General features: G+C 41.5%; 1 protein-coding gene across 4 annotated transcripts in view; it reads left to right on the plus strand.

Moving 5' to 3' along the window:
- pum1 (pumilio RNA-binding family member 1) overlaps positions 1-14,522 on the plus strand; it is a 38,308-nt gene that overhangs the window by 1,235 nt on the left and 22,551 nt on the right. For 3 of the 4 annotated variants that reach the window (XM_054763061.1, XM_054763063.1, XM_054763064.1), the window contains exons 2-11: positions 6,200-6,368; positions 6,459-6,581; positions 7,051-7,119; positions 9,318-9,423; positions 11,948-12,141; positions 12,228-12,400; positions 12,467-12,731; positions 12,816-12,909; positions 14,111-14,209; positions 14,308-14,450. In XM_054763061.1, the coding sequence (XP_054619036.1) occupies positions 6,200-6,368; positions 6,459-6,581; positions 7,051-7,119; positions 9,318-9,423; positions 11,948-12,141; positions 12,228-12,400; positions 12,467-12,731; positions 12,816-12,909; positions 14,111-14,209; positions 14,308-14,450 (1,435 nt within the window). Of the gene's footprint in view, positions 1-3,045; positions 3,097-6,199; positions 6,369-6,458; positions 6,582-7,050; positions 7,120-9,317; positions 9,424-11,947; positions 12,142-12,227; positions 12,401-12,466; positions 12,732-12,815; positions 12,910-14,110; positions 14,210-14,307; positions 14,451-14,522 lie in introns of all 4 variants that reach the window. The other variant, XM_054763062.1, reaches the window with a different exon arrangement.

Here is a 14,522-nt window from a genome sequence, read left to right on the forward strand (position 1 = left end):
GTAGATTAAAGCTTGCTGGGGAATGAGGTGGGTTGGTAATATATCAGTCGCAGATTGACCCATGCATATTAAATATTTACCTGCTCACCACCAAAGCAGCGTTTTTGAGCCCCCGGACCGGTTTGTTTCTGTCAAACCTCTCTGACGGCTCTGACAGTAATCTGATGCTATTGTCAGGTACCCATGTATACAACAAAGAAAAGCAAAATGTCAAGTGTTTATCCATTTAAATACATGAATAATATAAATACAGTTATAACTCAGCAATAAATAAACCACAAATTATCACAGCAAAGTGCACAATTGAAGCAGAAATTGGTCATTGATACATGATTGTGGCAATGTTGAAGTCTCTTTACAACCGTTTGCTAGTTAATCCAATGTGCAAGAGTCATGTAGTCATTTAGCAAGATGAAGTTCGTCTAACGACCTGCTTGTTTTGTAACTAGGGATGCACAATATTTTTTTCAGGCCGATACCGACAACTTCCTGCTTCTCAAGACTGTTGTTTTTTAAATTTAGTTTTAACTGTAGTTTGTGCACACTTGGAGGTAAGAATGTAAGAACGACCCAACCCAAACAAAGTTTGAGTTGTCCAACTTTACCTGTATATTTATTCTGACCAAATATCATGACATCACTACTCTTCAGCCTCGGTCACAAGCGGTCGCTTGTAAGCCTAGGTCACAAGCAGTCGCAGGGGCTCCTACGACCAGTCTATCCCCGTAAGAAACGTGCGAAGGGCGCGCATGTGACGTGCTCATTTTCGAATTGTAGACTGGCCGCAGACCCCCAGTCAGAGGTTCTTTGTCGTGTCAAACAAACTCAAAAAAAAAAACAGCAATTGGGGAACGGTAAAATTGCACGGCCAAAAAACCTTCCGTCCAGTTGTGACATATTCATGACCAAACTACAGTATAAAAAAAACAGAAAAGCACAGACCTCCGCCAAGTGCCATAGTTCCCCTATATTGTGATTTACACCATAAATATTAATGCTACTTTTATTTTGTCTGCATATTTAGATTGATAATTTTAAATGTTAGCATTGTAGCACCTTGCATAATAGTGGTGTTCATATGTGTCTAGCTATGAAAATGGATAAAAATGCTACAGTGCTAATGTTAGCATGCTAGCGATGGTAATGTGCTAACATGTAGCATAATAGTGCTAAGTGTTTATATATGTGTCAAGCTATGAAAATGGCTAAAAATGCTACTATGCTAATATTAGCATGCTAGAAGTGATAATGTGTTAACGTTAGCATGCGAACACCTAGCATGATAGTGCTAAGACTTTATATAAGTGTTTATCTATTAAAATGGTTAGAAATGCTACTATGCTAATGTTAACATGCTAGCAATGGTAACATGCTAATGTTAGCATGCTAACACCTACCATGATAGTGCAATGTACCAGGAAGGCTAAATGTCCTGAAAGAGTTGAGAATTTTGACTTTGGAACGGTCTGAATCGGTTGAGAAATGTGGAAGTAGTTAGCAGTCTTTAGATCAAAGGCATTTTGCATTCCGAAAACTGGGAATGTAAAAAAAAAAAAAAAAGTTGTGAAAAATGGCATGAACGTCCTTAAATAGTTGAATGCTTTGCTGTTGGAACGATCTGAATTGGCTGAGAAATGCAGCAGTAGATAGAACTCTTTTGAGCAAAGGCATTTTGTGTTTCAGAAGAAAAAATGTGGGAATTTTTGTGATGTAGCTAATAGCATGAATGTCCTGACTTTGCTGAATGAGTTGCATCAGTTGAGAAGTGTGGAAGTAGTAGTAGGTAATGGCAGGTTTACGGAACAATTTAAATTTGGGGGAAATTTTGAAAAAAAATTCAGTCTAAATATACAGACATTTATGTGCCCTTCAATTGTCTGGCTACCAGTCCAGGGTGTACCCCGCCTGTCGCCCGAAGTCAGCTGGGATAGGCTCCAGCATGCCCCGCGACCCTAATGAGGAGAAGCGGCTTAGAAGATGGATGGATGGATATACAGACATGGAAAATGATAAGACCACCCTTGTTTCTTCTGTTTAGTGATCCATTTTAATGGCTGGTACAACTAAAGGTACAATTGTTTGGACGATGATAAACAAGTATCGCTCATAAGAGTTTCATTTAAGAGCTGCTATCTAGCAACCTTCATGGTTTTCTTGATAATAACCAAAATCACTTAAGGTCTTACATGAATAGTTATAGCATTATACTGGCAAAAAATGTAACTCTTATGAGCTATTTTTGTTGTCATTGTTATATTTGTTCACACAAAGGTACCTTTAGTTGTATCAGGCATTAAAATGAACAATAAACTGTAGAAACAAGGGTGGTCTAATCATTTATTCCATGACTGTAGGTAGCCTGAATGTCATAACGTGTTGAACAGTGTGATGTTGCAGTGGCTTGAATCGGTTGAGAAATGTGGCAGTAGTAGCAGCTAATAATAATTAGTGGTAGGAAAAAGGGTGAATTTTGGGAACGTTTTTGGATCACCCCCAAAATGTAATGAGTTCTTCTATATCCTGTTTCTGACATTTCCTGCAAATTTAATCGAAATCCATTCAGGACTTTTCAAGTTATTTTGAACACAAGCAGGCATGTACCATCCTCGCATGACGTTAGCCGTGTGGAGGGCTAGCTTTCTCTTAGTTACGACTACTGTCCAATGCAGTGTGTGGCAGTTTTACGATGGTAACGTGACTTCATACAGGGTTTAGTCGATCTGCAAAAAAACAGCGCTGTGATGGAAAATGTAAACATTTTAGCTCACTAATCAGTAGCTGCTCATTTCTAGCAGACAATACTGTGTAATGGAACAAGGAAGTGCTTGTCTCACTCACTTACAGTAGTAGAGAGTAATGTGTTCTACTGCAGAAGGTGCCTTCATGCTGCAAAAACTCAATATCTTTAAGACATTACTTGTCTTATTTCTAGTCAGCCTGTCTAAGTTGAAGATTTATAAAAGCACAGACATCAACATCATGTAATATGTCATGTCGTCTTTGTAATGTCTTAGTGACGTAATTATTATTTGTCTCCTTTTCCAGTAAATAGTTACAGTCTGGGATGGATAATTTCATCTACAAAAGCACCATCAGGTAGTCCATCAGACCCAAGAAAATACACTTTGTTCCTATGCACAATGTGAACTGAAGAAATAAAACGCTTGATTATTGAAAAAAAATTACACAAACTGGTCGTTCGTTATTGAGCGAAATGTTTTATTTTCTCTTGTGTATTTAGAATTGCACAAATTAGAATTGCAAAAAAAATATTTTTCCCGATCACTCAAAAAAAATGTTCACTGGAATACTGGATTACTAAAATATTCGATAGCTGCATCCCGACTTGTTATCAGTATAATACTTATAGCTTGTCTTCAAATCACTCGCCAGCTGATGTTGAGTAGTTCACCAAAGAATATTTGCTTCACCTCTTAGTATTTTTATACGTTTTCTATTCAAACATGACGTCTGTGTTTAATGACAAATGAGCACACTGAGTGAAGATGTGCTAAGATGTGCTAAAACACAAATAGCTCATCTCAGGTAACGAAAGGAGGCTCGAAATTGTATTAAATCAACAGTTTTGCAGTGTTCTTAGTTCATGTTCTGCTGGATGTTGAAAAACGTTAAATAAGTTCATAAATAAGTCATCCAATTTTTTATTTGTCATGATACATTCCAAAAATATCGTGATACATGCGAAGGTCCATACGGAGCAACTCACCTAGCTCTGGTCCACCATGTTTCTTTTATTACTAAAACGGGCACGCTTAAATCGATGTCGTCATACAGGGGTTGACCTCTTTTCGTTTCAACATAAAATTTGAGAGCCACAGGTGTCATTTCTATGAAAAATGGGTCGTTTGTATCGACATGTGAAGTGTTGTTAACGCCCTCATCACTGAGCTAAGTGAAACTACAACAGCGACATAACATCTATATTTTAGTTGATACATTTATTTTATTGCAAAATGCTTCTAAATACTATCATTAACGACAACCGCTGTCTACTTACGCAGCATTAAAATCTTTACACAGTGACTTCCTGTTCAAGTAATAAGTAAAGGTCAACTTAAAAATATTTATTTTAATTGTAATTTTTAAAATATTAAAAAAAAACATTTTTGATTTTTTTTTTAAATTTATGTTTTAAATGTTTGATGTATTTTACATTTGTTTTGTTTAAATTTAAAAAGCATGACAGTATTGACTGTTGTGTTTAGGCCTGCCACGATAATAAATCAATTAGCCGCACAATAAATAAAAATGAACTCAATAATTTTGCTGTTTGCGTAGGGCTAGGCCTATGTGCACGAGTGTTCAGGGTTTCCTCGAGGATTTTCTGAAGCTGTGGTGGTGGGCTGCATGGGACTGCCACCACTGAGTCGTGCCGCTGCTGCAATTTTTTTTTAATGACAAATAATTTTTTATGACTTCATTTATTTATTAGCTTATTTATTTAACGTTTTTCGACAACCAGCAGAACATGAACCGAGAACATTGCACAACTGTTAATTTAATGGCAAAGTTAGGTCCAAAGAGCACTTGAAGTGAGTTTAAAATGTTGAGCCTCTTTTTGTTACCTGACTTATTTAAAAGTACAACATTTTGTACTATTTGACACAAGCCTAAATTTTATTTGATGCGTGTTTTAGACTACAACTGATACATAGGAAATGAATTGTTCAGTAATATATATTTTTAGTTAAAATAACACAATTAACAAAACAAAATATACTGCCAACATTTGATTGTAGTTTATTTACAAAGTACATCTCCACTCAGTGTGCTCATTTGTCATGAAATACAGGCGTCATGTTTGAATAGAACACTTCTAAAACTACTATGAAGAGGTGAAGCAAATATTCTTTGTTGAGCTACTCAACATCAGCTGGTGAGCTACCGCTAGCATATTGGGGCTACCTGTTGGAGTGTGATAGCATCACTGTCTAAAGCTGGACACACTACGTGTTTGTTGCACAACTTGTGTTTTCGACACAAGCCATCAGCATTATGATGATAACAAGAGAGCAAGATTGAGTGACACTTTAAAAAAATAAGTTAGCATAAATGTGATATCCACTTCTAGCTCGCCGACGCACAGACTGCAGTGATTTGAAACCATAGCCATGTGAAAATGTACTGCAAACATGTTGACTAAACGGAGGAAACAGTGTGCCTGTTGTGTATGCAACATCATCTGATGTCAATTTCAGCCTGTTTGTGACAAAGACAGTGAAATAAATACATAATAAATACATAATACAAAGCGGTGGAACTTACGTTTCAGCTGCCGTGATTCCCCAAGTATAACACCTCATTGTGCACTAAACGCATTTTCCTGCATTCAAAATATGCACTTTGCCAAAACGTTACACCTCATTAAACGTGAGAATTTGTCTGCATTGCCGCACAATATGGGAACATTAGAGTATTTCCGGTTTCTCCATATTTTCTTTCCAATATTTAGACAACAACAAAAGTGACGCTGATTCAAAATCAGAAATATTGTGATTGATTTTTGCTAAAAGAGACACATTTTCATTGGGGTGTTTTTTGTCTTTTTGTTTTATTTTATTATGTTTGTTTAATTTTATTTAAATGCTCTTGACATTCCAATTAGTGTTAAATAGTATACTTATTATGCCATTTATTATCATTACACTCATGAAAAAATGGTCTCAAAATAATGTTGACAATGATATCGTTTATTGGCAATAAAATGTAGGACAATTATCGTACAGCAAAATTTGTCATCGTGACAGGCCTAGTTGTATTGTTCAACAATACCTTTTTATTTTTTTAAACTTGTTAACCACAGGTAAAATCTAAAAATAAATAAATAAATAAAAGCTAAAAATAATAAAAGAATAAACACAAACGGAGGAAAAGCATGTCAACACAGAAGAGAGGTTTTCCTTCTTTTCTTGGGAGAATGAACAGGATAAGATTTTCATTGCATGGTATAACTGCTGTTTTACCATGCACATGACAATAAAACTCTCTTGAATCTTGAATCTTGAACAAACTGCCATCCTTTGTTATGGTCTATTATGTGTCACTTAGCCAAGTCGTGACTATTTTTGCTTAGAGTATGTCGACGCGAGTAAAGCGATCCGAGGGGGTTGGACTGTACTTAACACGAGTAATAAAATGGTCCCACATGATGTTTGTGCGTTTTATTTCTTGTGTGCAGGCTGTGGTGGAATGAGCAGTGTGTGTTGAAGAGGAAAGCAGTGCTCTGGCAGGATTCCTTCAGCCCCCACCATAGAACTACACCCCCCAGCATGCCTGTGGTGCTGAGCAGCGGAGGACACGCCCCTCCCACTGGGCAGACCTCTCAGGCCACGCCCCCCAGCCAGCAGGTAGAGCCTTAATTACTGCATCTTTGGAAGGTCACATTCTCTCCACTGCCAAGAACCGTCTCATATCTGTCGTCCCCTCCTCACTCTCAGGGTGTAGCAGGTGCTGGACGTTCCCAGGATGACGCCATGGTCGACTACTTCTTCCAGCGGCAGCACGGCGAGCAGCCAGGGAAACATCGCTGGCCCACTGGAGACAACATCCACGACAGCCAGGTGTGCTAACAACACATTTCCATGCACAAATACATCGAAATCATTTCATCGGACTCGTTGCGTTAAATAGCGGGAAGAAAGGACATTTCAGGTGGCCTGTTTAGTCACAAAATAGGAAGGCTCGGGTGGTAGAACCTGAAGGTTGCTGGTTGGATCCTTGGCCAAGATACTGAACTCCCAGTTGCTCCTGATGCTGCGTAGCCATCAGTAGCTACATGTGCTAACTGTGTCAAAATGCTTTGAGCACTTTGAAGGTAGAAAAGCGCCATATAACACGAGATGGCGAACATAGCGCCAAATCTGTGGTAGTTGGAAATGAATTTGAAATGAAATCTGTAAATAAATAAATGAATATATGTTTGGGGAAACACTAGTTTACACAAACTGCCAATATATTGTTTCCTTTTTAAAAACCTGTTTTTAGCAGCATTGTTGAGCGTGAGACATACAAACTTGTCTTTGCCTTCAGGTGCGGTCAATGGATGAGCTGAACCATGACTTCCAGGCTCTGGCTCTGGAGGGACGTGCAATGGGAGAGGTGAGACGGTGCACGTTAAGTTTAGGGCTGTGACACGCTTTGCTTATACGCGCCATGTCAGAGCTTAACTTCTTGAACTATTGTAGTTCCCTTTTTCAAAAAAGTCCAAATTATATGTTAAATGTCAATTGTTTTTAATGGAGGCCCTGGCAGCGGGCGTGCACACACACACACACACACACACACACACACACACACACACACAAAAGTGGCTCAGCCACCAACTTGACAAACAGGAAATCTAAACTGACTTGGTTGCTGAGTGGAAAATGTAAAGTATTGCTTTTCAACTGGCGGCCCGGGGACCAAATCTGACCTGGGAATGACATCAGACAGACACACAAGTTGCAAACTTGGGAGCAGCTAACTTTTTCTTTCTTTTAACAACAGATTCCTAAAAACACCACACTGCTGTCATACACAGGATCTTTGGTTAGCATTTAGCAAAAACAGCAGAGCTTTCCTGTCTCACTTTCTAAAGAACCTTTAGCTAGCATTTTTTTAAAGTAGGTAACAGCAAGGTTCCTGTCATAGAGGATTGCTGACTAGTGTTTTTCTAGCAGATTCCTAAAAACAGCAGCGTCCTCCTGTTTAGTAGGTCCTTAAAAAACGCAATGTGCGTGTGCTCAAGGATCTTTGGTTATTGTTTTTCCCAACATATTCCTAAAAACAGCAGAGTTCTCTCGTTTTATCAAGAGGATCTTCGGCTAGCATTATTTAGCAGGTCCTCCCAAAAACAGCAATGTTCCTGTCATAGAGGATCGCTGACTAGTGTTTTTCCAACAGATTCCTAAAAACAGCAGAGCATTCTTTAACTAGTATTTTTGTAGTGGGTCCTTAAACGGCAATATTCCTGTCCTCAAGGATCTTTGGCTACTGTTTTTCCAACAGATTCCTAAAAACAGCATAGATCTCCTGTTATATAGAGGATCTTTGAACAGCATTCTCAGTAGGTCCTTAAAAACGGCAATGTTCCTGTCATAGAGGATTGTTGACTCGTGTTTTTTCAAACTGATTCCTAAAAACAGTAGCGTTGTCCTGTGATAGAGGATCCCTTGACTACCATTTTTTATTAGGTCCTTAAAAACAACGATGTTCCTGTCATAGAGGATCGCTGACTCGTATTTTTCCAACAGATTCCTAAAAGCAGCAGCGTTCTCCTGTTGATGTAGAGGATCTTTGACTAGCATTGTTCAGTAGGTCCTTAGAAACAGGAATGTTCCTGTCATAGAGGATGGCTGACTATTGTTTTTTCAGCAGATTGCCAAAAACAGCAGAGTTCCTCTGTTACACTGTATAAAGGATTTTTGGCTTGTGTTTTTCCAGCAGATTCTTAAAAACGTCAAGTCGTCTTGCTTTTATATAGACAATCTTGGACTAGCATTATTTAGTAGGTCCTTAAAAACAGCAATGTTCCTGTCATAGAGGATTGCTGACTAGTGTTTTTTCAACAGATTCCTAAAAACAGCAGAGCTCTCTTGTGATAGAGGACCCTTTCACTTGCATTTTTTTTTAGTTGTTCCTTAAAAACGGCAATGTTCCTGTTTTTCCAGCATACTCTTAAAAACGTCAATATTTATATTTTAACGGATCTTTGACCAGCATTATTTAGAAGGTCCTTAGTAACAGCAATGTTCCGGTCATAGAGTTTTTCCAACAAATTCCCCAAAACGGCAGAGTTCGCCTGTTATATAAAGGATCTTGGGCTCATGTTTTTCCCAGCAGATTTTTAAAAACAGCAGAGTTGTCTTGTGATATAGAGGATCCTTTGACAAGGTGGTGTTCCTGCATTAGACCCACCTGAACAATGTCATGAGCTCCAGTACCACAAATTGTGCCTATAGTTGTGGCCTGTGAGTTGAAATGCCAGCTAATGACGTGTTCTCCATGAAAAATAATGAGCTGCGTTTGGCCTTCTCTCTAATTGTGCCCTTTTTATTTTGGCCTCTCTCGGCCGCTAAGAGGAGACGGTTCCTCTCTAGTTTTGCGTGCCGCTAAGGGTCAAAGTGCTCGTAAAGAAATGCCTGAAATCGGTGTGCGTGATATCCCAGCAATGCTCGACACACATGAGGCGCCAGGAAGAAGAATAAAAGCTTTTTGATATCATCAAAAAGTATTTAGTTATAGTTCTGTCACCTCCATATCGCCTGGATCAGATCTAACCTTTTCCGCTGGCTGTGCCGTTTGTGTCCCTGCAGCAGCTCCTCACTGGAAAGAAGTTCTGGGAGACGGATGACGCTGGGAAGGACGGGCCAAAGGGGATCTTCTTGGACCAGTGGAGGGACAGCGCATGGGGGGCTTCAGGTACTGTCAGCTTGTGATAAGGTGGTCTCAAAGGAGCCTTTTCTTTTCTTTCTTTTTTTTTAACAAACAAGAAAGGCTACTTTCGGGAAGTCTTATTTATAGATGTGGCATGAAAAGCTTGATGTCAACGTGAGATCATCCTGATGGTTTTCCAGACGGTATTTGAGGTTTCTGGTGTGTCACATAATGTGCCGTTTTGGAAATGTCAGGCCTTTCTTGTGGCATGACCGGGTTGCTTCGTCGTCTCCATCATGTCCTTTCAACTCTGAAGGCAGACAGACGCGCTCCCCTGTCAACTTTCTCATTTATCAAACCTACTAGTTTTACTCCAGTATTTTCTCCATCCCCATCTCTTTCTCCATCTTATTTCATTTGATTGTTTTGTTAATCAGTTTAATTTTTTCGACTTTTTCTTTATTTCTGCTCAAGCATTGTCTAATTTGCATAATTGGTCATGACAGAAAACTCATTGTGTGTGTGGACGGGTAAAAGTGAGCTTTTTGGTTTGTGTCATAAGAAAATGTGACATTGTCGTTTTTAATCCCTATTTAACAACAGAACATGAAGTTTGGCTAACGAGGGTTGGTTTTCTTTTTGTGTAGCGACGTAGACGTGAGTGTGTGTGCCTTTTAACACACACGGCCACGGGAGCGACAAGAGTGACAAAGACAGAGACAAGGACAACAGCAACAACAACAATAACAAAACAGAAATAAACAGGACTACATCAGCACGTTTGTGACGGCTATAAGGACCATGACGGAAAGGACAAAATAATAACAACCACAATGATAATACTGCATTGAAACAGTCACACACATTAGTAGTAATAGTAGTAATTAAATTAGTAACTATGCTAGTGAACAGAATGACACTAACTGTAATGCACACAAATGTAATAACTATAATCATATTGCTGACATGACCGTCACTGTAATAAAAGCAACAACATAATAACACCCTGGGTAACTCCGTGAGTAATGTGGGGAAGTACGTATGTACTTTGAGTGTGCATATGTACGTGTGTACAGGTACTGTATCTCTGTATGTGTGCATGTCTTCATGTATTTACTGTACATGTGCGCGAATGTGTGAACGTGTAATTGTCAATGAGAATGCACGAAAGGAGAGGGAATGCCTTCCACCACCCAGCAAGCTCCGCCCCACACAGCCAAGCTGAGCCCCCACCACCAGAAAGTCACCGGGCCCACAGGGGCAGGCAGAACTAAGACAAGCCCCCCAAGAGCCAGCCCACAAAAAGGCTTTCCCCCCGGGAAGACCAGCAAGGGGTCGCAGAGAGGCAATCCTAACCAGAAACAGGGCGCCGGCAGGCTGGAGGACAGCCACCCATCGAGACCGGTGAGAGATCACACCCCACAAGGGGCATACGGGCCACACACCAGCAGGCCCAGAGACGCCCACGCAACCGGAAAGGAGCCCACCCACGGCGGAAATGCCAGTCCCCCACGCCACCCCATGCCCGACCCCCGACACATGACTGCCCCGCCTGGGGACGAAGTAAGCTTTGCATCCCCCCACCTGACGGAGGCCCCAGTGGTAGAGCACCTGCCCCCACGGAGCAAACCCCTGTGTATACCCATTTAAATGGGATAAAATAAATAAGTCTGGGCTTCCTGACTGAGACTGCTGCCCCCGCGACCCAGACCTGGATAAGCGGAGGAAAATGGATGGATTAAATAAATAAATAAATAAAAGCACGCATACACACACAAGTTTTATGCTACTAAAATTACATTATTTTTCCTCATAATATTCAGACTTTGTTCTCGTAAGAGTACAACTTTTTGTCCTTAGAGTATAACTTTTTTTGTCTGAATATTTTGACTTTTTTTCTGGTACAATTACTGTTGATTTTTCCATTGTTGCTGTTGGTTGTAGGGATTTTTTTTAGCTTTCATGTTAAATTATATTTTTACAATGTGTTGTGGGCTAGTAAAAGAAATCAGCTGAGGGCCACAAATGGCCCCCCGGCCACACTTTGGACAACCTGATCTACTCTATATGGTAGCATCCAGAGAGTTGCCGCTGTAGTATCCAGCATGCTTTCCGGGCAGTTTGTAACTAATTGTTAAAGTTACATTACCAGTTATAAGTCTGGAGACACGTTCTCTACTATGGGATGGGAACGAAAATGTGTCTCAACTTTAGACAGGTACTGTATGTGTTTGAGAATGCTGTCAAGCTAGTTGTTTGCAAATGGAAGAGCCCCTTCTTTATGCAAGCTGAAGTGCTTCTGGCTGTGTCCTTCCCCGTCTTCTGAGTTGTGATGCCATCAAGGGTGAACAAATCTCAAAAAATAAAATGATATGCATAAATCCTTCTGTCTCGGTCCAAAATTAATTGTGGCGGGCCACCACAAATAAATTGGAAACCCTGCCATACCAAATTGGGACCAAAACAAATAATGGAAATGTTTAAATCTGCATAGTTTGGCTTTCTGCTTTCCCACCAAGGATAGAGGGTGGGAATGTTGCACATCTTTAACTGTCCTTTTTTGCCACAGATCACTCGGTGTCACAGCCAATCATGGTGTCCCGTCGGCCAGGACAGGGCTTCCACGGCGGCGGTGAAGTCGGGGTGGGCTCCGTCATGTCCCCGCGGTCCGAGAGCGGAGGCCTCGGCGTGAGCATGGTGGAGTACGTCCTGTCCTCGTCGCCAGCAGACAAACTGGACTCCTGCCTTCGGAAAGGACCTTATGTGAGACTCTTCTGCATGAATCTTCTTGTCTGCGGTGGGCAGCCCCACGTGGATGTCATGGACGTGTCTCGTCTCTCATGGTGCAGGGACAGCGGGATGGCGAGGTGGAGGAGGAGAAGCGGGAGAAGCCAAAAGCGACGTTTGAGGGGGAGAAGTTGAAAGAACTGACTGAGAGCAATGCTGACGTCATCAATGATGTCATCAACCCCAACGGGCTGCCAGTGCAGAACGGCCTCGATGTGGATGTCAAAGAGTTTGGGTAGGCTTCGCCGACATAAGATCTGTACTTTTCAGAAGCAAACTAATTTCCTACCTCCTTTTGTAGCCGCCCTCCAGGCAACATGCCGCCCCAAGGCCCGGAGGGGGACCTCCTTGGGGGCCCAGGTGGTGTCGGAGTAGATGGACTGACACCTCTAGGAGGCGGCGGAGGCCCCAAGCCCCCTGAGGACTTCTCTGGTGTGGATCAAGGTGGGGTTGCCATGGATCCCATGGAGTCAGTGATGGAGCCGCTTCAGTTTGACTACAACTCCCAGATGCCCATGGACTCTGCGCCCACCGTGGGCCTCTTTGATTACACCAACCAGCAGCAGGTGCGTGCAAGCACGGTAGCCCATTTACATCCATGAGTGCTCATAAAAGTGATCATTAAAATGCCCTTCGCTTGTCATGGGCAGCTATTCCAGAGAAACAACGCTCTGGCGGTGCAGCAGCTCACAGCGGCCCAGCAGCAACAGTACGCTTTGGCAGCGGCGCAGCAGCCGCACATTGGTAGGAATCTATCTCTTTGTGCACCTACAGACTTATTATATCACAACTAGAGTCTTACCTGTTTATACAATAGAGGTGGGGATCTCTGGCTTCTTTTTGTAAGGAATAGTTGGTAAATTTTTTCATGCATAATTTTATTCTATATATAATTTCTTTTTTCCCACTGTATACTACTGAAACAAAACAAAAGCAAATTTGTAATGACCCACAATTAAACATGAATCAGATGAATTGACTTCCATTATCTTTTAATAATTGGAAGGTTACATCTACCAACATACTGTATTTCCCATTGCACAGAAGCAGCAGGAAGAGTAAAGTGCACCAGTAGCTGCATGTATAAAATTAACAAACTTCAGCATATTCTGAGTAACAAACAAAAAAATCTGCCATTGTTCACAAATAAATAATAGACTTCTCTATTCAAAATAAAATCCTGAGCCTAGACTCCCAGGAAAAATATTTTTGCTGTATAGCCAAGTCAAAAACAGCTGTCAAACAAAATATAGATTTCTGTACCAGCGGCTCTCATAGAAGAATAATGCTTGCAGATGTCAGTATATTATGAATAACCCAAAAAAACTAGGCTGCCCTTAATCACAGTAGCAGTGTCAGTTGGACGTTGTGTCTGGGTTCCAAAGTGCGCAGGAAAGCACAAAAGCCCTGCTTCTCAATAACTGAATACGGCCACAAATTGTTGGCCATAAAAGTGTATCAAGCAGAAACTCTTTTCCGAGTTGGGTGGAAAATTTGTGATCACCTGCTTGATGGTTCTCTGGTTGGCAGCGACTTCAGCTGGCTGTTTTTCCTCCTGGTTTGGGTGGAAACGTGCTATGTGGTTTCTCATATTTGTCGTGTTCGTATTTGAAGCTTGTGTGACAAAGCTTGCATATTGTGTGGCTCCTGCACAGCTCATTTTTACCTTCAGCTACATGAAAGCCAAAGTGCTTCCAGACGTTTGCCTTAAATCCAGCGGGTGCGGGTCGGAGTTTACGCTCAGCCATTCTGGTAGCGTCTTACACCACCATAAACTGTCCGGGCGGCACTTCCGCTTTCCGTCCTTTTGTTCCGTCAGCATCGATTATTGACGTTTATGAATCGATTAATGATCGTCAATGTCCGCACCGCAGTGCATCTAAGAAGCGACTAATTCGCCCACCCCATTATGCAGCACAAAATTCACCTGTTTATGTCTCATCAGGTCTGGCCCCAGCATTTGTGCCCAATCCGTACATCATCAGTGCTGCCCCACCTGGTACAGACCCATATGCAGCGGGACTAGCGGCAGCCGCAACCCTCGGTGAGACCCTCGTGTTTTATCGCTTAATGCAAGAATACACAGTTCACCATCTCACCAATTGTGTGTGTGTGTGTGTGTGTGTGTGTGTGTGTGTGTAGGACCGGCAGTAATGCCTCCTCAGTACTACGGCGTCACCCCTTGGGGGGTCTATCCAGCCAATCTATTCCAGCAGCAGGCAGCTGCAGCCAACAACTCTGCCAATCAGCAGGCAGCGGGTCAGGGTCAGCAGAACCAACAGCAGGTTAGTCTAAGCGGCAATCTTAGTTAATCATGGATCATTAGAAGGGGTGTAACGATTAATCCACTACATCGA

This window comes from Dunckerocampus dactyliophorus, chromosome 20 (assembly GCF_027744805.1).
Source record: "Dunckerocampus dactyliophorus isolate RoL2022-P2 chromosome 20, RoL_Ddac_1.1, whole genome shotgun sequence".
Classification (NCBI taxonomy): Eukaryota; Metazoa; Chordata; class Actinopteri; order Syngnathiformes; family Syngnathidae; genus Dunckerocampus; species Dunckerocampus dactyliophorus.